Source organism: Ixodes scapularis, unplaced genomic scaffold (assembly GCF_016920785.2).
Source record: "Ixodes scapularis isolate PalLabHiFi unplaced genomic scaffold, ASM1692078v2 PGA_scaffold0__279_contigs__length_252992795, whole genome shotgun sequence".
Lineage (NCBI taxonomy): Eukaryota > Metazoa > Arthropoda > Arachnida > Ixodida > Ixodidae > Ixodes > Ixodes scapularis.
Genome location: NW_024609835.1, coordinates 141,534,181 through 141,556,944, shown reverse-complemented (window position 1 = coordinate 141,556,944; position 22,764 = coordinate 141,534,181). Strand labels below are relative to the sequence as shown.

General features: G+C 46.3%; 2 protein-coding genes across 2 annotated transcripts in view; both read right to left on the bottom strand.

Moving 5' to 3' along the window:
- Window positions 1–15,602, bottom strand: part of LOC8033400 (protein FAM214A) — a 134,034-nt gene extending 118,432 nt beyond the window's left edge. The window contains exon 1 of the mRNA XM_040221876.2: window positions 15,376–15,602. The gene's annotated coding sequence lies outside the window, so the exon portion shown is untranslated. The remainder of the gene's footprint in view (window positions 1–15,375) is intronic.
- Window positions 15,603–16,773: 1,171 nt separating this feature from the next.
- Window positions 16,774–22,764, bottom strand: part of LOC115311429 (G patch domain-containing protein 4) — a 71,652-nt gene continuing 65,661 nt past the window's right edge. The window contains 2 exon segments of the mRNA XM_029970097.4: window positions 16,774–16,839; window positions 16,841–17,051. Coding sequence (XP_029825957.3) covers window positions 16,822–16,839; window positions 16,841–17,051 — 229 coding nt within the window. The 3' untranslated portion in view covers window positions 16,774–16,821.

Below are 22,764 nucleotides of genomic sequence, written 5' to 3'. Positions count from 1 at the left end.
GTCAGCTCAAAAGCGTGAGGCCGCTTCCCGCGCACCTGACACTCATGACAATGACATTAGACGCGGTGTACGCCAGTGACGGGTCAACGACGCTAATCCGTCCTTTACGACTCGCCTTCGCTACTAGAAACATATGTGTGCTCATTGCGGTATGCACCGCGAACACGCTCTTTTGTAAACACTGGTATGGACAGGTGTCGTATACCGTCGTCGAGCACGACCAACTGTTGAGACAGAGGCCAGCGTGGACAAGCCGCTGAAGAAACACGCTAAGCGCGACTAAGCAATGTCTTCTTTTTTTTCTTACCCACTTCGCCATTTGACATTACAATAATAATAAAAAAAAAACATGAGCAAAAATCTAATACGTATCTTGCGCGTGAAAAACGTCGTCATAGAATGTAACGGTGGCTGTCCACAACGCGTAGGGACCCAAATGCAGGTAGCACAAAACGCAGGTATTTCGTCTCGATGAAACGACCCATCAAAAACACACACACGCACCCAAAAACGTTAAAATAAAACAACTAAAAAAATCAGAAAATGTAACAATTACTAGCATTTTACAATACCGTCATAAAACAAAACGTAAAAGATACAATAAAGAAAATCATGAGCCATTCCACCCTGTGAAGGAGGACGGGAGAGCGGAAGGAAAGGAAACTAGGCACGCAAGCGGGCCTGGAACGACAACCAAGAGCGACATGGCCGACGCGGGTCGCACAGCGGCAAATCTTTGAGGAACCTTTATTATCTACCTGACAATCTACTGATCTTGAAAATGGTGCCTATCGATAACTAATCTACAGAATAGACCTATAGCTAAATTACACAAGTATCAAGGAGAATGCAGGGAATGGTGTTCCACGCGCCGCACCTGCCGGCGTCTCTAGCAGTAACTGTTCTAAAGCAAAAGCCTAAAACAAATGGCATCTTGCACGCGCGTTCGTCAACGCTTTATCTTGGTTATTTACTTGGAATATTTTATACGGGGAAGGCTTGCACGTGCGGCGGTGTGAGCGTAGAAGTTTTGGTCACGCACACGAAAAATCCACTGAATTCCCCTAGCCATAAACAGCTTGGCTGTAAAAAGTCGTTCGCGGTTCTTCTGCAATTTTAATTCTATAAAGCAGCACACACACACAAAAAAAAAAAAAAAACAATTTGGGCTATGTGTATGCTTATACAGTCTAGAACTTCGTTTGCCTCAACGGGAAACGAGTCTCCTAGCTGTAGATGAGAAATTTAGCCACTGCAGTACAACCGCTAGCCCGGGGTCTTTAACGTGCATCACGCAGTAGTTATATACACGACCGCACGCCGGTACGAAAGCTGCACATTAGCAGACCAAACGAGCGTGCACGCTCAATTTGGGTTCGTGCCACGCTCGCCGATGTCTAAGTTCACATTTTTCGCACAATACATACATATACCCGTCTTCAAACTTCTCCGCGTTGCATTACGGCACACAGTAGCTGGCTTCTGACCCTTAGCGCAGGTGAAGTCTGCTCGTCGTTCTTGGCGTCTAATGGTGATGACATTAGCCATGTACGGCGAACTTTTTCCGATTTTTTAATGCCCCCGAAAGATCAGCTTTAAATAATACATTTACGGCTCTCGTTCTTAACTCGATCGTTTCGTTCGTGTCTTTGGACTCGAACGAGTGAAAGAGCGGTTCCGATGTTCGCGCTCTCAGCTGTGGCCGGTGTTTTCGCATTTTTCTTGCACATCACAATATTCCTTCGTACTTTCCGCCTGATCGTGTGCTTTCGGCATTGGACATGGACAAAGAGTATGACCCTTTGCAAAGAAGAGCAAGGAGGCACCCTAGATTTAGGATAATCAGGTATATGTATGTGACACCCGCTACTCGCTGTTCGTTCGCTGCGGGTACAGGGTCAGGGCGCGTATAAAAACTGCGTGCGGGCTGGCCGTAAAAATGGACGTCCTCGGCGCGCCCGAAGGGGGCGACTGACGAAGGTTGAACAAACTGTTAAGCTTCAGTGTGCGCGGTCAGCAAACGGGTCATTATCTTTTCCGCTCGTATCGACCCACGAAGCTCCCGTCACGGTGCTCGACCTTCTGACAAAAACGCTCCCTACGGACTGGTATAACGGGTTGCGCCTTTAAGCGACGCTCCTCGAGAAAAGCCCGGCCATTCTGCCCCAGTGCAGGCCAGAAGAAACCCTTTTGCGAGATGCAGTCGCCCGAGTTACGGACGCCATCATGGCGACGAACAAAGGATCAGCGCTGTAGCGCGACCCTCGGGAGTTGGGGAACCACCCATCCCGCGAGTGCCTTCCCCGCTGCAATGCCCGGAGCGCCTTTCCGACGGGTGTGTTCGAGTGGTACCTCGATTTCTCCCCGATGACGCGCGATAAAGGTGTCACGCTGTTGCCTGTCGCGATCCTGGCGGTGGTACACCAGCAAGTGAATGCGGCAGCAGACGCATGTTCCGTCCGCGGCACGTCACTCCGAAGCCGTCGATGGACAGCAAAGCAGACGACACTCGGGAGCATGCGGGCGTCGGCGACCCTCGCGTCCGGTCGCCTTTTTCGCCGGCATTTGTAGGACCAACGGGCAGGCTCGCGACATCCGACCGCATGACGCGCCGGTTCGAGTGACGTCATTCGTTGCCACTTCGAGACCACTTTCGATGCACGGGTGACATAGGGCAGGTGGACACGCTACTCGAAGACGCGTACCAGGCACCCTAGCAACGCCCAAACTTCAGCAATATTAACGAGGGCCGTCGTCGTCGTCGTCGTCGTCGTGAGGAGCGTCTCGAGGGGGGTCATCGTGACCGCCAACTCGATAGAAACAAGCACTAAACGCCAACCCCCCCCCCCCCCCCCCCCCCCCAAAAAAAAAAAGAAAAAAAGAAAAGAGAAGCTTTTAACGAATTTTGTAATCTTCCGAGTTCAGCTTATTCCCACGGTTAACAGCTTAACAAGGAGTACTTGGCAGGCCTGTAAGTAGTGTTTGATGCTTATTCTCATATACACGGTGTTTCGCCAATCTTTCAAGAAACAAAAAAAAAATGGCAATGGGGGAAAAAAAATGTGGACAAATTGCAAGCCACGGCGAACGTCAGGGATTGCAAAAGACATACCAATGAGCCAAATAATTAACTGAACATTTTTATTGAACCCTAATTTGTGAAAATAAACTTATGCTTCCAATTAAAAGCTTGCTAAACATAATCCGAAACCATTTAATCAACTCATCCTAGAAAGATACAAGGCTCGTAATGCACTTTAAGGCGTCCCGAAAAAAAAAAAAAAAAATAACCGCTAATTTTCGACGAGTTTCTAGATTTCGGATTTCTTGGGTGCGCATCTTTGCGCTTGTGGCCCTGCCCCGAAGTGGCCGCGCCGAGGAGCTATCGCCGTGATTGGCAGTTTGTTCCCGAAATAATTTCTTTTCTTCTCAACCAATTTTAGGAATATTTGAAAGTCTTTCCTGAAAGACCGGTACAGATGAACCGCGCGTTTATTTTCCCAGAGAATCCGACAAACCAACTAGCTGCATTTGCGCGACTGGAGACCAATGCATGCAAAAAGAGAAAAAAGAAGCGACAATCGGATTAGGAATTGAGTTTTACTATAATAAAGTAAAAATTTGAATAATTTATACTCTTTGATAGATACGCTGCACCCGTTCCCTCACGAGCGGCAAGCACAGTGCAGCATTTTAAAGGTAAGCTGAGTTTGGCCAATCCAACATATTTCTGAAAGTATGGTTCCTTCTGCCAAGCCGTTCAAAAGCTGTTTTTGCTGGCCACGCGCACGTGCAAATGGAGGATCGGACAAGTTTCAGACTCATGCCATGCTCGCATCTCATCACCGCTGCCTTCGATCTGTGAAGCAAAAAACCGGAAGTTGGCAAAGCGCCGCTCAGCCACCTGATCGCCGCCGAGTCGGGGCCACCAAATCGCTTTATTTCCTTAAGGCCGGAACAATAAGAAAAACAAACAAAAAATCGCACAAAAAATAGTTTAGCACCATATTTTTTAAGCAATCACCCACGCGCGGATTTTTATCAATGATAAATATGATTTTAACGAAACCCCCCATTTACAATACACGCGCACTAAATATCTTTGTTTTACAAAAAAAAAAAAAAATAGCGTGGGGCGACATTTTTGTGTCCCGGCCGATATGTTAATTGGGTTTACGCACTCACGAGAAAAAAAAAAAGGCACATTATGATATTGGCATACATTTAATAGCGTTCGCAACGCCAAACTACGCCCAGTCTTTAAATGACACATGTATATGGAGCGGCCCATTTGTGAGAAAGGGTTATCCATTAACCCTGGGTTATAGATTTACTCGCCCCCCGGGGATTTCTCTTTAACTCATTACCTCTAAATAGAGGCACGATATTTTAAACGTGGGATATATGAAGTTCGATCGTCAAATGCCGACATTTATGACGATGACTTTTCGTTTTACTGAATGCGTCTATTAGGAAAGCACTACAGGAATGACGCGGTACGCCCTCGAGGCGGTATTAGACGCTCGCGGAACGGCTGCCCGCCGGCCGTCCGTCCTGCGCGTAAATCAGCAGCATCCGCCTCGAGGCAAAGGAGGCCAGCCTAGCTCGGGGCACAAAGCGGCGCACGGGAAAACTGGCACCGATTCGCTGACGGTGTGCCGTGGATTTTCTTCGCAGCAGCCCCCATCTCCGCTCGTCTCCCTCTACAAGTTCTCGAATTTAGGGGAAGCTCGAGAGAACGTTCCGTAAGATAAATGCTTCGAAGCCGCCGGAAACGAAAACGTCGCATGGGTCGCCAGCGAGTGACGTACGTTGCAAGGAACAAGCCCTTCGCACGAGCCACGTCACCTGCGCCAGGACCAGAAATAGGCCTTTCCCCTTTCGCTGAACCAAAATGAGTTAGCGGGAAACCCCGCCTAGCTCGCGAGGCAACGTCCGTTCGGACGGTATCGATTAGTCAGCGCGCTTTGGCGCCCAACGTGGGGCCCCAGCTATACTTCGACTGCACGCTACGTTTGCGAAGGAAATCTCGTTAATTCGCGGGAAAGTACAAAGAGAGGTCCGTAGCAACGTGACAGTCTCACAAAGGAGGGCTACAGCACAAACAGTTTGTTTATCGAGTGCCTCAGATTCTCTCGCTACGTGTACGGAAAAGGCGGTGCACGGGGAAAGCGAATGAACGTGACAACAGCGCTCTCTTGATTAGCAGGTAGAGGCGTTTAGTCAGGCTCCCAGCGAGGTGCTATCACAGGCAGCTTTAGTTAACCGCATGAAAACCAGCTCAAGTGACACACGGATCGGCAGTTGCTGGCCCCGCTACGAACAACATAGGCAAATGCTCCGATCTGATCCGCAACAAAAAATTCCCAAAGAGCGAAAAAACAATAACAATGGAATACGAAAGAAAAACAACAAAGCTAAAATCCTACTGGAATGTCTGGAAAGAAGCACTTCTTCAGAAAGATTTTTTTTTGCAGATTTTATTATAGTGTTAGGCGATACAAGCTGTTTTTTAACAGCTTTTTGTATGGGCTTTTTCCCCAGAGCTTCTGGAAATAAACTTGACTTGATTTGAACAGTAACACTGCAGCATGAGAACAGATCGCACGCTCCGAACCTGGCATCGCTGCTCCTCTGCACGATTTTGCAAAAACAACTTCGCCGCAAAAGCCCGTGGGTATACCAAGAGGAAAACGCGAACACGAGGCGAACGTTTCAATTTCTTCCGCAGAAAGTTATCGCAAAATATTCCGCCTTTTATATATTTTTCTTTTTCTTCGTCTATTTCTCAACTCGGACTCCTCCCTGGGGCCGGCAACCGAAACACTTCCGCATAATCGCGAACGCAACCGCCAAACACACATAACAACGGCACCGGAACGAGACGGCACGATAAGAAGGCGCAACAGAGACCACCGCGATTCTCTGCTTCCGTGTCAGTATTACGGTGACGTCGTCGCCTCGGGGGTCGGGCCCCCGTGCACTCGTTTCGCTCTGCCCCTGGGCTGTAAGTTGGCTACAATCGGATGAAGCTGGAGGGCACCGGCTGAGCCAGGAGGGAAGCGAACGTGCTTCGCCGGACCAATCAGCCGCCTCCTTTTCATCCCCCGACTCCGACCGTGCTCACGTGATGGAAGATCAACGCCCGACTGGTTCAATGGCCGTGCAGCTTCTACCGCACTGTCATTAGCAGCGACCGGTTGGCGACTGTACGCCCCATGTGCGAATCAATCGCGGACCCTGATCTCTTCGGGCATGCGAAGCGCGATCGATGAGTTGACCGGACTGGGGAGTCGTCCCAAGCTCCGAGCGGTACACGCGCAATCATCGCTCGACCAAACATCCCTCTCTCGACGGTCAGAACCATGCACCGTGCTAACGAAGACGTCGCCGCCGCCTCTGTCTCTCCAATGTCCCCGTTTTTGACGTGTGCATCGCGGATCTTTGATTGGCCCATGATTAGGGTTCCGTGTTTTCGGATAAATAATTAAAAAAAAAAAACATTTCCCGGTAAATTTTCGAATTCATCCGAAAAACTCTGAGCTTCGAGGTCACAGCGACAAAATAAACAGAAAAAAGACGGAGTTTTAAAACCAAACTTTATAAGAGCACAAGGTCAGTGGTCCCGAGGAGATTCCACTTCAGTTTCCTGTGAGATCTGGAACTGCTGACAAAAAATGGGGTTTGCCTTTTAGACCGTCGAGGTTCCTTCGGGACAACGGATCATGGTACTCGGACCTTATTTATTTTGTTTTCGAATTTTTAAATTTTCCGCAGTAAAATAAACTCCGAATTTCAGAGAACTGGAAATCTAACCAAATAAACTCCGATAAACCCCCAATCCCCAGCGAAAAATAAGCTCCAAAAAAACGTCCTCCGAATTTCACGAGAAATAAGCTCCGAAAACACGGAATCCTACCCATAATGGACTGCTTGGAAGAACACCGCGGCACATCGGCTGGAAGCGAGATCATAAAAAGGTCAGGGAGTGGGTGAAGTTTCAACCGTACGTATACGTGTGTGTGTACACACACACACACACACACACACACACACACACACACATTATATATATATATATATAGCAACGATGTTATTTTCACCGGCTCAATGTTTCGCGAATTCAGCGAAGTCTGGTTTCCAGGAATACTTTGCGGGCACGAAATTTCGAAAATGAGGAGAACATACTTTTTGCTACCTTAGGAAAACGTATTCGCGGGTTCTATTTTTCGCGATACTATTCAAATCGCAAAATTCGCGAAGTTGGGCCCTCGGAACATAAAGCCGTTTACAGTACATTTAGAGATATTCTGATTCAACTTGGGACATTATGGACTGTCCGATACATTTCGACGGTTTCTTATAGGCACGTAGCCGGGAGGGGGGGGGGGGGGGCATGGGACCTGCCCCCCTTCCCCCTTGAAATCTTCGATTTTGCTGGGGCCTCCTTTCCCCCCTCCCCCTCATACAGCACTTTGTAATAGTCACCCCCCCCCCCCCCCCCCCCCCCCCCCGAAACAAAATCCTGCCTACGTGCCTGGTTTCTTACATGGATAAAGAGCAGATAAAAGGAGACGGCGAGTTTCCCAAATTTACTGTAAATCTGAAAAATTAGACGCTTTAAAGACGCGCCAGGTTAGAGCCGCCATTGCAGACCTTCTCTTATCTTACCGCGACACCTAGCCACTGAAACGGGAGTTGTTGAGCCTCCACAAGGGCCAAAGCTGGGGAGAAGGACAGAGTAGAATAAAACGTGGCAATAACCTGGCCTGCAGTGGTAATGGTAACCACCGCCCACAACGGGAGGCCCGTGTCGCATTAGTCCATTCCCACGTCCGGGCGATCGGATGGTGGAAACGAGAATATAAAGTAAGCACAGAATTGCACCCGTCTGTTAGCTCGAGTTGCGATACGTGCCACGGAGACCACCACACACGGCCCGGGACGGCCGTAAGGAGCCCGTATCTCGCTCGCCGATAACGCGGCGGAATTGGAGTAATCCCACGAAAGGCGGCATGATTTCTCTCACCCGTCACGTGCCGAGCAAAATAAAATTAAGATTTCTTCAACGTAAGAAAAAGTAATGCACCCAATTACTGTTTCTTTGGATAACCCTTTGAGGTGAGGAGGCCCATAGAGTCACATCACTTCAATAAGCATGCAATATCTGCACCACTGGAATCGTATGGGTGGAATTTTCAACAACTGCTTTACAAAAAAAAAAAAAAAAAAAAAGAAAAAAAAAGTTCTTTGGGTTATTTTGAGTGAAGCGAAAGTACAGAAAGAAATAGAATTAACAAACCCGAAAAATCCCTCCGTCCCCTTACTGTTACAGGAACTTGGCAATCAAGGTGGTACCAAAATGGGGATGCTGCCGAACCCATTTAAAATGAGGCTGAAATAATATAGGTATGGGGGGGTGCATATGAGCTCCCTTTCGAAAAGGGACAGTATAACGACAGTGGAGGGAGTACAACTAAAGCCCTTCGATATGTTCAGATGTAACAACTGCCGATACATTTTCTCTTTTTTTTTTTCTTCTCGCGAGCGCGACGCAAGGGAGAATTGAGCGAGTGTTTTTCCTTATGCAACAGTCACAGCGGCAGCAGCAGCAGCAGCGCAGCCCTCGAATGTAGGACAGGCGGCATTATTCGGAAGAGGCTATTTTCGTGGCGCCCTCTCGGAAGCGCTACCACCGACCAGTGTTCCAGATACGCCAAGATTGCCACTTCCCTATTCACGTTCCTTCCATCAGTGAAAACAGTCCGCGCTCGACAGAACAAGAAGGGCTCACTAATCGCCGCTGATAGGTGGCCCGCGCAACGCAGACGTAATAAGGATGCCGTCTTGACTCTTGTCCACCCCGGACGAACGCGGACGCTGAATTGGCCCTTTTTCAAAAGTGCGCGCCGTCTAGTAACTGCTTCGTCAATTGTCCGAGTCGGTTTGTTTGGCCACGGAGGTTTGGCGGGAGGGAGTCCCAATTTTCCTCTGTCCCGCCTGTCCCCAGCTGTGCTAGTTAGTTGTGCATCATTCAATTTTCTCTAGATGATTTCCACCAATCTTCTAATCGCCAATTTGTGACTGTAATCCTTTTCTCTTCCGTCCTTTCATCGTCGCCAGCAAAACCCAGGGCCCCGGCCAAATCTGCTACCCCTTCAGGGAGGGCAGGGCGAAGCCCCGTGCATTTTAAAACGAACTGCTCTATTGTCTCGCTTGCATTATGGCCGGCAGCACATCATGTGTCTGTCTTCTGAAATTTAGCCTTATATATTCTCGTCCTGAAAACTCCCGTTCTCGCCTCAAACAGTTAAGAACTTCCCAAGTGAACTGTCAAACACATTCTCCTTTCTTATGCCCTGTTCTTGTGTCCTGTACATTAGTTGATTTTTCATGGAATCTTACCTCAGACATTTTTTTGTTCAGCCTCTTTCACTCACTTTTCCACTTAAGTAGTTTGCTCAGCCCCATCACTAGTGTGTATAGGTATTTCAATGTTAGCTTTCGGCTTCGGTTTGTTAATTTTTTGTTTAATATTTTCATGTATCTTGAACACCTCTCGTGCCCCCCCGCGTAATATCCATTTCGGTCAACCTTCGTTCACATTTCAACTTACTAATTGTATCCCTGCTCTCAAAAGACGACCATCCCAAGTCCTCCTGTAGTCCCTCATTTGGTGTCTTTCCATGTGCTCCCAAAGGCAATCTGCCTCCGCTTCTTTGTCGAATTTCAAATCCTGTTTGAACCTGATTTTATGCACAGTACCCCATTGCCAAAAGACAGTCCTGGTATCCATCACTCCTTCCCATATACATTTGACCGCTTCATATCTATTATAATTTCATAGTGCCTTGAACTTCATAATAGATCAACTTCTTTTTTCCTTTTCTAATTATATTCTCCTCGTGTTCCTCTAGATATTTCCTTCCCTCATTGAGCCAAGCTGCCAGATATTTATATTTTCCTACATGGTCTAATACAATATCTTGAATCCTCAGGGGTTCCCTTTTTTCGTCGTTAAACACTACTGCAGATTTGTCAGTATTAAAACTCGTTCCCAAGGTGTCCTTTTTTTCTCCACATATTCCTGCTAGTTCCTGCAACATATCCTGATTATCTGCCATAAGTACCACGCCGTCCGCATACATCAGTCCTGGTATTACCTGTACTAGATTTCTCCCTCCTTCCATATAACTCACATCAAAAGTTAACTTCCTCTGCTCTAATTTCACTGAGATATATTACGAAGAGCAGAGGTGGCCGTGGACAGCCCAGCCTGAGCCCTCTTTTTATTGCTGCGGGTTGTGTAGTTTCTGCGCTTCCCATGTTATCACTACCTTATTGTCTGTGTCCACCTGCTAAAGAAACCTAACCAAATTTGCATCTAAGTTATACTCCTTCAGCAAACCCCAAAGATTTTCCTGACTCACATTATCGTACGCGCCCTTGATGTCCCAAAAAGCTAACCACAAACGAGTTTGGTTCTTCATTGCTATTTCTATACATTGTGTGGCGACGAATAAGTTTTTTTCCAGTCTTCTATCTCTTCGAAATCCATTTTGGAGCTCACCCAGTATTTGCACATCCTCTGCCCATTCCTCCATCCTCCACTTTACTATCTGCATAGCTAATCTGTATATAACTGAAGTTACCGTTATTGGGGGAGATGCCTTAATGTTGCCTTTGTTTCCTCTGCCTTTATATATTGGTCACATTTTACTTAGTTTTCAATCATTGGATACCTCTCCTCCCATAATTATCTGATTAATCACATGCCATAACTTCAATTTGTTTGCTTTTCCTAGTGTCTTAATGAGCTTAATGGATGTGTCGTCTGGGCCTGTCGCTTTACCTGCTGGGACCTTACTTTCTGCCTTACCCCATTATCTTGTGTGTTCGTCTCCATTGTTACACAATTCTGCTCCTCCTCTGCAGTGCTGCTGTAAGTGCTATCCACAGTCCCCCTCTGCTCAAGCTGGGAGAAAGCTTCTTTGATTGTCCGCCTGATATTTTCCCGTGCCTCTCCCCCTCTACTCTTCTCCCCTCATGCATGATCAGTTTGCGTTGGAAACCCTCAGTCTTTCTCCCCTGCGCTTTAATGTGGGCCCAAAACTTTTTGCCGCATTCCTATTTTTTTTTTTTTCCAAAATTTATTTCCATCTTCAACTGCACTCCAATCTTAGCCTTTTCCGCTCTTGGAAGTTATCCCATTTTGATGCTGCTTCAGTTTCGCAAGGCTCCCCTTTTCTTTGCCCACCTACACTCTTAAAAAAGGGTGTCATCTTACACCCTTTTGTCCCATTTAATGCACCCCAAAACTTCAGTTCGACGTACAGCGCACTATAGTCGAACAGACGGCCCCAAATTTTACGAGGGGCTTGATAACGGTGCGATATAACTTCTTAAATAGCTAAAGTATGTATTAAAGACCACAGAAAGAAAACACCGAGCTTCTGCAGTGGGGCCAAGAAAACCCCGATTATTATTTCTTGTGTGACATGTCCATTAGCTATTTTAATAAGTTGTACCACTCGGCTATCAAGCCTCTCGTGAAAGTTAGTACCGTCATATCGACGTCAGTGCGCTGTACATTCAACTGAAGTTTTGGGGTGTATTATATGGGACAAAGGGTGTAAGAATACACCCCTTTTTCTGAGAGTGTATGCTCCCTAGACGTCTCTTGGCGCCGCAATATGGCTGCTCTGACCTCCTTATCCCATCAGCTTTCTGGTTTGTCCTCGTTTTTGCTTTGCTTTTTTTTAATTCGATGCTTCCCTAATTCTCTTTTAAAAATTCATATTAAATCCTCACACATCCATTATCTTTCTGCTTGTTTCGATACTATGTTCTCAATACTTTTGGATACTTTTTGTATTTGAGCTTCACTTAGTTTCGGCTTACCCGTTTGTTCTTGAGCTTGTTGTTCTGAGTTCGGATGCGCTAAATTTAATCTTATTTCCCTTGTGGTCACTCCCTAAGCTTTTTGTATCTTCCTCACGTAATTCCATACTTCTTAGCCTGTCATACAGATTGTGGAACATGAGACAGTAGTCTACTATTTCGTTCCCACGATACTTTCCCGTCGCATTTTACTTTTTCAATAACTAATACTAGGTCCAGGGAATCACAGAAATCTTCTAGCAACCTTCCGGTTGTATCTGTGAATACGTCAAACTCTTCTAAGTGGGCATTCATGTCTCCTACGATAATTATATCCTGATTAAGGTAAATTTCTCTGATGTACCTCGATATACATGTAAAGTGTTCTGTATTTTCCTCCCTTGCGTCATTTTCTGTTTTCAGGTAAGCAAACCCCAGAAGGGTGTTCAGACCTGTTACCCTACCTTTCAGCCATAATTGTTCTCTGCAGCTTTCCTTCTCTCTTTCCCAGTCCTGTACTTTAACTAACATGCCTAGACCTCCACCTTTGTGCTCACCTCCCCTCTGGTAGCATCCCGTCTAGGAGTAGCCTCGCATGTACTCTTCATATCTAAAGCGAGTTTCCGCTGTGAAATTTTCAGCCTCTAATTGTTCACCAATCTCCTCCCACTTTATTCTGTTTCCATCTCCCTGCATGTTTATGAACCCCATATTGAGCCGATTCTTTAATAATTTTATATTATTAGTTTATATTATATTTATATAATGAAATGGCGACAGCCAATGTTGCCTGATGAGGTTTTGAAAAACGGTTCATTGTTGGGCCGAGAGCCCTACGATGGTTCGAGCGTGCACTCATAGATTAATTTGTCGGACCCACTTGCGGCGTTGAAAATAACGATTGACATTCTGTACAAGCGTAACACTGCAGGAGATTCCCAATAGCAGACAGAGGGGTCAAACCTCGAACCGCTCCTCCGGCCGTGCAAGAAAAATAGTGTGCTAGTGATAACTCACTACGAGCTTTTATTAAATTGGTATTTCGTTGTCGCGTAATAGCTGGTAGCCATCTGTATTCGAATGTTCTATTTGTCGAAGAGATTTTAGTTTTTTTAAAGGAAACATTAGTCGATCGTGAGCAAAGGTATGAAGTTCTTGTAACATCGTATAGGAGCTTTTATGTTCCTGGGACACATAACACCAGAAGTCTTCCCCCACACACATTCAATAATATAAACCAGCATATCTTTTTTTGTTATTATTTACACACGTAAAACAAAGGCTAGCATTCTTTCTCAGACAGCGGCGTCGGAACAGGGGAACATAAATTTATGACATTTTTAGTAAATATTCAAGGGGGAGGAACTCCCCGACACCCCTATAGGGATTTCAATCCCACCTAAAAAGGGAGATTGCTAACGCTGTGCAGCTTGCGTCCAAACATTTTTGGGCGTAAGAAGAAGCTGAGGTGCTTGGACCATAGGATGAAGACATGGCAGCGAAAGCAGCAGCTTTGCATATTGTTGCTGCAATGCCTCTCGGCCGGCGGACGGGCCGCTCGAGGTGACGAGACTAAACAACTGCAGCAGTCGAAATAATAATAATAATAATAAAAAAAAGCTTGTCAGTGAAAACATTTTGTGCACTGACACATCTCCCCGGAACGCGTCGGAGTGCCAGCTGTGAAAAACCGATGGCAGCAGCAAGACGCTGACGTCACCTGATGCTTAACCTATTCTGTCTCCTTCAATAACAGTGCAGAAAAGTGGAACACGGTGCGCCTGTCGTTTCTCATGTCTGCGGTAAGGCAAAATGGCCTTTGAGTCCGTTCTGTTTCGTACAGCTGCAGCCATGTACTTGTGTGCGTGTGGAGCAGTGATTGACAAAGCCCGTTGCGGCCCTAAGAGGTGCGCCTTAGCCAAAGACGACAGCTGTTGCTTTATTCACCCTATCTTGATACGAAGCTCAATTGAAGTGACCGCGTCAAAAGAATATTGCAAAAAAAAACAACATCGCAGCATATTACTGAGCTACAGAATACCGCGATCGAAATAAAATCAAATAACGCCTCATCTATGACTTGCCGAATATCATACGCCGCTGCACTCGTCATTTCAGTTGCGCACGTAGCAATTTCGCTACCGGTCGTGCTGTTATTACTGTATTTACCAGTGGATCCCTACGTAGCACGTAGATGCACGAGTCCCGCATAATACCGGGTTTCACGTCTTTTGTGTCGCCCGAATGTACGGTCCTTTTCGGTCAGCAACGTCTGGCAGCTACTCATCATAGCCTAACTACAATAGAACGTGTTGCACTGCTCGAGGCGAGAGATGGTATCAGAACTTCAAAAGTGACACGGGGCAGAGCAGCCAGTTTCGTACGCAAATGAACTGATAACCACATCACGAAGGTTGGCTAACTGGGGCAGCCCGAATCGAGAGCGGTGATCGAAGCACAGCAAAAGTCGCCTCTACGATGTTGATCGAGCCGGCAAAATTCGGCACGACGAAGTACGCGCATTGTAGGTGGGCAAAGGTGCTACGTGAAGGGCAGAGCAACAGCAAGATAAAGAAGAAAAAAAAGGGCCTCCCCTCAAAAGGGCAAGCTCCGTTTAGTGGGACAATGACGACCTCCCAAACTGGTAGAACAACCCAGCGACGCGACCTGCTGCTGCAAAGAGCACGCCACCAACCTGCCGAGGAGTTCGTTTCCTGGCCGTTTTTCCTTTCTGCTTTTCGGCCTGTATGCTCAAACAAGGTCTCATATTTTTTTTTATTTTTTTTTCAGCATTAAGGGAGTTTTAGGGGCTCGTCAAGTGCGCACGTAAGCGAGGAACAATAAGACCCTCGTCAAGACCGTGCAAGCTGTGACCGATTGCAGCCGAGGTTGAGGAGCGAGCAAGCCGCATTGCGGCTTGGTCGCAGCGGTTGGAAGAAAAGGCGAGACACACCTCCGAAAGACACGGGTGAACATGACACGACCGCGTTACAGCAGCTGCACCATTCACAACTTCTGGTTTGCACTTTTTCTGCAGACGATCGTACTAGCAGACGAGAAGAGACGCACACTTGGCACTTTTTAAGGTGTTCGGGTTGGCGTCAGAAACGCTAAGCCTAGGAGTCGACCGATAACATGCACTCCTAACTGCACACATCACGAGCAAAATGCGCAGTGTATGCTGTGTGCCTTTAAAAGTGTACACAGATGCATTCAGCCGATTTCACAGCTGTCGCAGAGCCCTGCATCAGCATAGCTGTCGTCAAAGGTCACACAAAAACAAACCTGCCAACGATCGCGCAGCCGTAAAACCATCGCGATACTGCCTCTGCGTAAGCATCGGAAAGATCGCTTAGTACAATAAGATAGCTTTCGGAACAATACGCACAGGTACAATTGCACGAATGCGTAACAAACAGCTAGCGGACAGACGTCGTCGGTTTTAGGCCTATGCAACACTGCGAGAGCAGCGTTCGGAGACACCGATACGCTTACCTCGAGTCCCTCGCAGCGTTTGCCAGCAACCATCACAGTTCCAAGTGTCCGCCACGTTTCGACCTCGACGTCAACACAAAATCCACACCGAAAAGTTTTCGAAAACCGCTCGGCATGTCACACCACAACAACCACTTCTTCGGCACTGCCTGCTGCAGCACAAGCGAACAGCGGAGAGCAGACAGCTGATCCAACTCGCACGCTAGAGGTCGCATGGCCACGTGACTGGCGCCGTGCCAGCCAATTGCGGCCGCGATGCGCCGACCAGTCGCACAACGCGTAGCAACAGCGTCGACCAGGCGGTCACGTGCGCTTGGCAATCAGCTGTTTTTCCTCGGCGCGACAACGCGTTCCCCGAAGGCGTGTACGTAAGCGTACGTATCTCGGGCCCCCTCTTGCTCCGCTGAAGCCACGACGACTCCCCTTCGTTTGTAAACAAAAACATAAAAGCAATCACCCCGTCTTCGGCATTCCCTCCGCCACGTACAGCGATTTTGAAGGCAGGAAACTCTTCTGTTGGACAGCTGTGTTTCGTTTATTTCGCGTTCATACTGTCGCACTACCCGTGACTGAGGAAGCGTGTCTTTCATATACAAATAAAAAAAAGTACAAATGGCCGGATGGATACGCTTGGGCACCGCTAAAACCACAATATTCGCCTTAAACGGCAAAGCGTAAAGGGATACACCAGTGCCGTAGGCACGAATAGATTACAAGTAATTTGATTACTTGTAATAAGTACCGTCCAAGCCTGGCATTTACCCAGTTCAACCCATATTAGGTCCGTATTAACGAGACATACACTCGTAAGTTTATGAGACATACTGAGGGTAAGTAATACGTACCTGTATTCCGAGGCAACATGCATGCTGAAGTATCTCGCCCAAATGTGCAGCTAAAAGGCAAGGTCTCCGAGAATTCCATGTTGAGGCTATTTTGGCAATGTCACGTCAGAGTAATATCGTCATGATGTGCATGGCCGTAAAAGGCAAGAGAAGTATAATCCAACAAGAACAAGTTTCTTGACTGCCGTAAAGGAAAGACAGACACTGATTTACTGTAACAGTGACTCCAGCAGGCATGGTGGTGGAAGATGCAGGGCATTCATGCTGCAGAGTAACACCATTTCAGCTGGAACAAAGTTGAGGTGACCACTGTCCATTTTATGGTGCTACCTCATTTGACGAGTGCTCCATCAACGATGAACGATATCCAGTGTGGCTATAGCAAAGCTTGCATTAGGTAAACAGAGATGAGTGCACACAATAAAGTTGCAAGGAAGCTTAAACTCTGCTGTTTTCTTACCATGTCTGTCCCGGCCAAACTAGATTTGAAAACTTAAACCTTCCCAAACACAACCAACAATTTTTATATTTCCATGAGGACCAAGTCAACAGGAAAGGGGAGAAAGAATTTATACATTCAGAGTTTTTCTTCTTAGCTTTTCTACACTCCGCAGTTCTCCTCTCTTCTTACGGGATTTTGAACGCCTACATGTGTCATGGGCATCCTCCCCCGCATTGTCGCCCATTGTCCTGACAGTGGATTCTTCTGCTGGGTCGGTGCTCTTGTTCGACGGTCTGCACTTCTTCGTGTTAGGGCCGCACAAAAGCTGTGCTTCTTGCTCTTCTAGTCGCTTCAATTTACCGCTCATCTTTAATCCATGCCTTGCTGCTCTGAAACAAAAAAGAGAAACAAAAGATCACCAGATTATAGCTCAATTCAGCATCCAAAAGAAAGCAGAACGATATAGTTATGATTCGTTCATCCGGACACTCTTCTCTCCTGCTTACGACATTTGAATAAGGTGAACTGTTTGATTAGGTGATTACTGTGAAACAGCATTCAATATGCGCCCATTTCCTATTGAAACCGCTAGGTTTAAATTATGCTTACTCTATACTAAACAAGCAATATAAGAGTGCGTAATAAAAACCTGGAAATATAAAGAAGTTGATGAATGTTGATTAAATAGAGCCAAAGCGAGAGACCGGCAAAGCCAGACAGGGCAGGAACACCCGAAAGGTCTCGTGGAAAGCTTTAGATAGGCACGAGTTCATTCTCTGCCGTAAAGCCCTGAGAGATAACACACCCCGATTTCTGTGCAATTTACCATTCTAGAAAAACACACCAAAATATAATATAGGCCACCCTTAGAGGTCATGTTACGTGGGATGAGACAAGTCATACAACAGAATAGAAAACCTCAATTTCGACATCACCATGCAATGGCTGTTCCTTTGCCAATTTAGAAGATTAGTGAACAAACAAAGTTCTTCTTTTGTCTTTAAAATAATATGACACCCCTGTTTGGGTCTAGGGGTAGCTGAAGTAAACATGAATGGGTTAGAAACAAAGTCAAACATTTTTTTGGAAATTTCTCGGGATTTATGTTGAAAAATAGACCACACCCTTTTATCGCTCATTTTGGCCTGTGTGGCGGTTGGGCTAACCTTCTGGATTATTAAGGCCCGTTCACACACTTGCAACAGAGTACGACCAAAGACGAGACCTGAAGAAACCTCTTAAAATTTCTTAGGACGAGGGAACACGCTGGCGCCCTCTATGCGGTGACCCTGGAACTGCATTTTACAAGAGCGAAGGTTTTGCAGGATTTCCGAGGTCAAATGTGCGTAACACCAATGAGAAAGGCTCATTTATAACATTAACAAAAGTTTTTCGAGCCAAGAGAGAAAGGATAATGCGTGAGAGAAATAAAGAAATATGCCGGACCGCCAAGTATATGCTGTTCCCCAATAGATGGCGCCAATGTGTCCTCTTGTCGTAAGAGATACTAAGAGGTTCCAAGGCACTCGGCTCTAAGAGGTCGAAAGTATGTGAACAAGCCTTCACGATAAAGGGCTGAAGACTGATTTGGACTAGAAAAAAAGGCCCGTTCACACACTTGTGACCCCTTAGAACCGAGTGCCTTTAGAAAATTTTTGAGGACAAGAGAACACACTGGCACGCTAGTGCCATCTATGCGGTGACCCTGGAACTGCATTTCATTAGAGCGAAGGTTTTGCGGGATTTCCGAGGTCAAATGTGCGTAATACCTATGAGAAATGGCTGTTTATAATGTTGACAAAAGTTTTTCTAGCCAAAAAAGAAAGGATGATGCGCGAGAAATAGAAAATATGCGGTACCGCCAAGTTTCCACCGCTACTCAATAGATGGTGCCGGTGTGCCCTCTCATCGTAAGAGGTCTTAAGAGGTTCCAAGGCACTCGGTCTTAAGAAGTCGCAAGTGTATGAACGGGCCTCAACTGTATATGCTCCGCCTTGCGGAGCACAGTGCCGCAATGGCCCTTCCAGGGCAGCCATGTTGGATCCAAGGCCGCACTGCAAGAAGCGACCGTCGTTTCTGCAAGAGCCCCGGATGCGCGAGCTATGCAGTCGTCCTCTGTGTCGCCTTCTTCCCAGACTTCGAAAACATGTTTTAAAACATTGCCCGCATTATAAAACAATGTGATCATACTGTAGTAAGTGGTAACAGATAATATTGAATGGTCAAGGAACCTTCCAGTTTGTTCTATTTTAGTGTAGGATGTATATTTCGCAAATGCAAAGCGAGAAACATTATTTGCCAGAAAATCGGCGCCCGCGAGGTCGCTTTCCTGCACAAAGGTCGGGTTCAGCTCAATGCACGTGGCCGCTTCTCTGCCAATACGGAGTTGGCGGCGAAAGGAAAAGGAACGCGATACTCTGGCTCTGCAAGCAGAGCCTATTCAGTGTGGGCACCCTGGCGGTTTCCCAGCCCAGTTGCCCGACTGCGAGGCAAAAGTGCCGAACTTATCCCGCGTGGCGGCGACGTCACGCCAGCCACGCGCACATCGGATGCGCCGCCTTGATAAGGCAGATCAGAGGCGGCACACGGGGAGTCGCTGCCTGGACTCAGGCGCCGCTGGTAACCATGTTAATCATCTCGTCCATGTCCCATTAAATGTAGTTTCTTGTTGTTGAAACCGTTGGCTCCGTGTTATTCCTCCAAGTCGGGTATGCAGCAAGGCAAACCTACCACAATGAGGAGGCATAGAAGCCAGAGATGGCAAGGACATTACAAGTACTAAAGAGACCACGAAACAAAAGCTGGCCGTGGTAAGCTGGTGGTTATGCCCTTATCTCACAGCGACATCATTATGAATCTCCCATGACATGTTCAGTTGCTAATATCTTCCCATTTCTGTTTTCCCCATTTTGCTACTTAAAACCAGTGAAGCTTCTGCTATACCTACTGTGAGACCAGGTAAGTGGATTTTTCATTCCCTTGAGATAATCCTTGTTTTGTTGGCTTTAATTAGAGCCTTTTTTAGCGGCTCTCAACAAACATGTTGCAGACATGCAACATTCCAGGGAAAAAAAGTACCATAAGTAGTCGAGGAGAAAGAAAAATTTGAGCTTCACAAATGTTATCCTTTTATAAAAAGTCAGCACGTGTAAACAGAAACCGGTACACTGTATACATTGGCGTAGGCAGAGGGGGGGGACGGGGAGTTTAAGGGGTCAACCCCCCCCCCCCCCCCCAGGGGCCTGCTTGCTCCCCTAATAAAATAGGCACCATTTCTTCATTCATATTTATTTGATGGGATGCGGAACTTGATCTCAGATATATAGAAAATGAATATTTCTATACATTTGTGGGGTGAAGGATGGCAATTTCAAGGCCAAGTATAACAAACTATCCTCACTAAAATACACAGTTCAATCAAACCAAAGCAAACACAATAAAACGAACAGATGGTGATAATATAAAACAATGTCAGTGATGTAAGTAATAATAAATGATTTGTAAGAACAACTGCACTGTAAGCGATGGGTGGTGCTGCACTCACGTACACCTTGAGTAATGATCAGAATTACGTGCTTTTCACTAGAAATTACCATGAATAAAAAATTAACTGTGACTAGTTATTTCAGAAAGCAATTTACAGACTCTCTTGATCATTTCATTTATGCCAAGCGCCTACACATTAAAATGCAACCGCCTGCGTTCACGGAATATAATATCCACGATGAACTTCAATGTCACGGTAAACATTCAAAAGCGCTAGACCAAATGGTCATTCAATCGAAGTGGACGCTTTCAGGTATGTTTTCAACCGTTGTAGTGGAGAGAACGAGAGCTCAGCTTCCGCTGTTGTTACGGGCAGAGTCGATAGGATCTCGAGGAGACAGTGGACGTTTGCGAATAGAGCCTCCGGACAGAGGGCGACCACCTGTAGCGCAGACGTGATGGGCATTTCACGTTTCTCTTTCTTGCATTTGGCAGCCCATATGAACAGCTCGCTTTGGAATACAGGAACTGAAATCAGGCCTGAATAGAGCTGTAAAAACTCTTCAGTGCCAGGAGCTGCTCAGCTTTCCAAGATCTTTGCAGGCCGAAGCGATGAAAGTAATTGCAATGTACGCCGGCTCTTTTTAAATCTTCCATCTAACTGTGTCATCAGGTAGTCCATAAAAGCAAGGAACACGGAGCACTTGAAATGCTCTCTTGTGCTTCCAGCAGGAATGCTAAAGCGGTGACGTTGCCAACTTGTTACACGCGGCATCTGAAACTCAACTTCTGCTGTCTCGACCATTTTAATGGCGGCTTAGAATATTGCCTAGTGTTTGTGGGCGAACGCTTAATCTGATTTTTCAGCGTCGAAATTTTTCGTTTGTGCGTGTGTTGCTGTTTAATTTTTTGCGATAGTATGGTTATCCTTTTATTTTGTCTGGCCGGCACGCGTTGGTAAGGCAGTGGTACCTCAAAAAGCAGGAGTTGTGTGCTGTGAGCAAGCTTTTAAAGTTGATGGGCTGCAACTATGACGACAGTAGAACAGTGAGCCACCATGCCCGTATTCCTCTAAATGAAGCCTGCTCCAATTTGAAAAATGACACTGCAGCTTTACTCATTGTTTCTTAACGGCGCCTCCCTAATCTTTGTGTGAGCGTCTGTACCACCGAGTTCACCCTGCTTCGTCACTGGGGGGGGGGGGGTAAATACTGCTGTTGAACCCCCCCCCCCCCCCCCCCCCCCCCCCGAAATAAAATCGTGACTACGCCACTGCCTCTATATTCTTTACAAACATCGAGAGTCTATTCTGAGCACTAGTTCGCCAAAGTGAAGGATCACTACATGGTCAACCCGAATACAACATAGGGCTTACTGCTCCGATTGGCTTCTATGTCCTGCTGTACATGATGGAATGATTTCTTTAATCCTGTTGTACATAACAGTTTGTGCCACGCCAGTAGAAGTACCTGGCCCAAGTGTTTTACATAGAAGTGTTCACAAAACTTCAGGCCCAATTTTTAAAGAAGAAACAAAAACAGTGTCGGAGCACCAGGAGGACCCAAGGTGCCAAATGCTGTCTCTTTACCTCAAATGTACATCGGTCACATAACTGAAACCTTGTTGTCAATTCAATGTACGGTTTTTACAGAAGAATCTGGATTTTTTTGCACAGACTGTAAATCATAGAACATTTTTGCTGGTGTGACCATTCGAGGTAACACCTGCTACTTTGCCAGCTTAAGACTGCAGAAGAAACGTTTTAGGAAAAACAAGAGAGCAAAGCAGTTTAAGGAGACATCACAAAGTTCTCACAGAACAAAATTATAAAGCACATAAGTTGTTTTCGTTTTGATGTGTGACATCAGTCTGCTTTAGAAATTATTTCAGGAGGAATCAACAGTAAAGCATATCTACCCTACCCCAAAAATTTGTGAAGTGGAAACGAAAAATAGCTTCACTAGGTACTAATTTGTGCATAAAATACCACTGACTAAAACATACCAGCTATAAAAGACCTGCTTACAGTAACAAGGTAGAAAGTAGCTGCAATGGAAGCAAGCTTGAAAACATAGAGAGACAGATTCTTTCTGCATTTACTTGCTTTACAGTTTTTCCTACAAGCAAAAAAACAAGTAAATGCAGAAAGGTTGCAACCTAATTAGTTATAATCCAATGTAAACTAACAACATAAATTGGAAAAGTTGGAAGGACAATGACAAACTGAGTTCCCGCAGTGAAAGCACTACTGTCTCTCCACGAGTCCGGAAGAAGTTCAACGAACTCTGAAACCTGCTAGTCAGCTGATAGCAGCCCTGTGTAAGCAAGCCAGCCGCCTTCGCTGTGTACACGACAGGGCTGGATACTATGTATATACTCCACATGTCCACGCAACTGTGTGACCCACCGAGATAAGGCTGTGAAGTATGATGGCCGTCAATGGACATAGCAGGAAATAGATTTGTGATTATTTTAGCTACTCCAGAAAAAGTAGTACAAGCTTCATATTGGCACTTCAAGTCAATGAACTTAATGTCTCAAGTGAAGCTACTTTCAACTTGCCCAGACCGAGCAGCTTTTTGGTAATGCAAGGCATAAAACTACTACTGATAACAA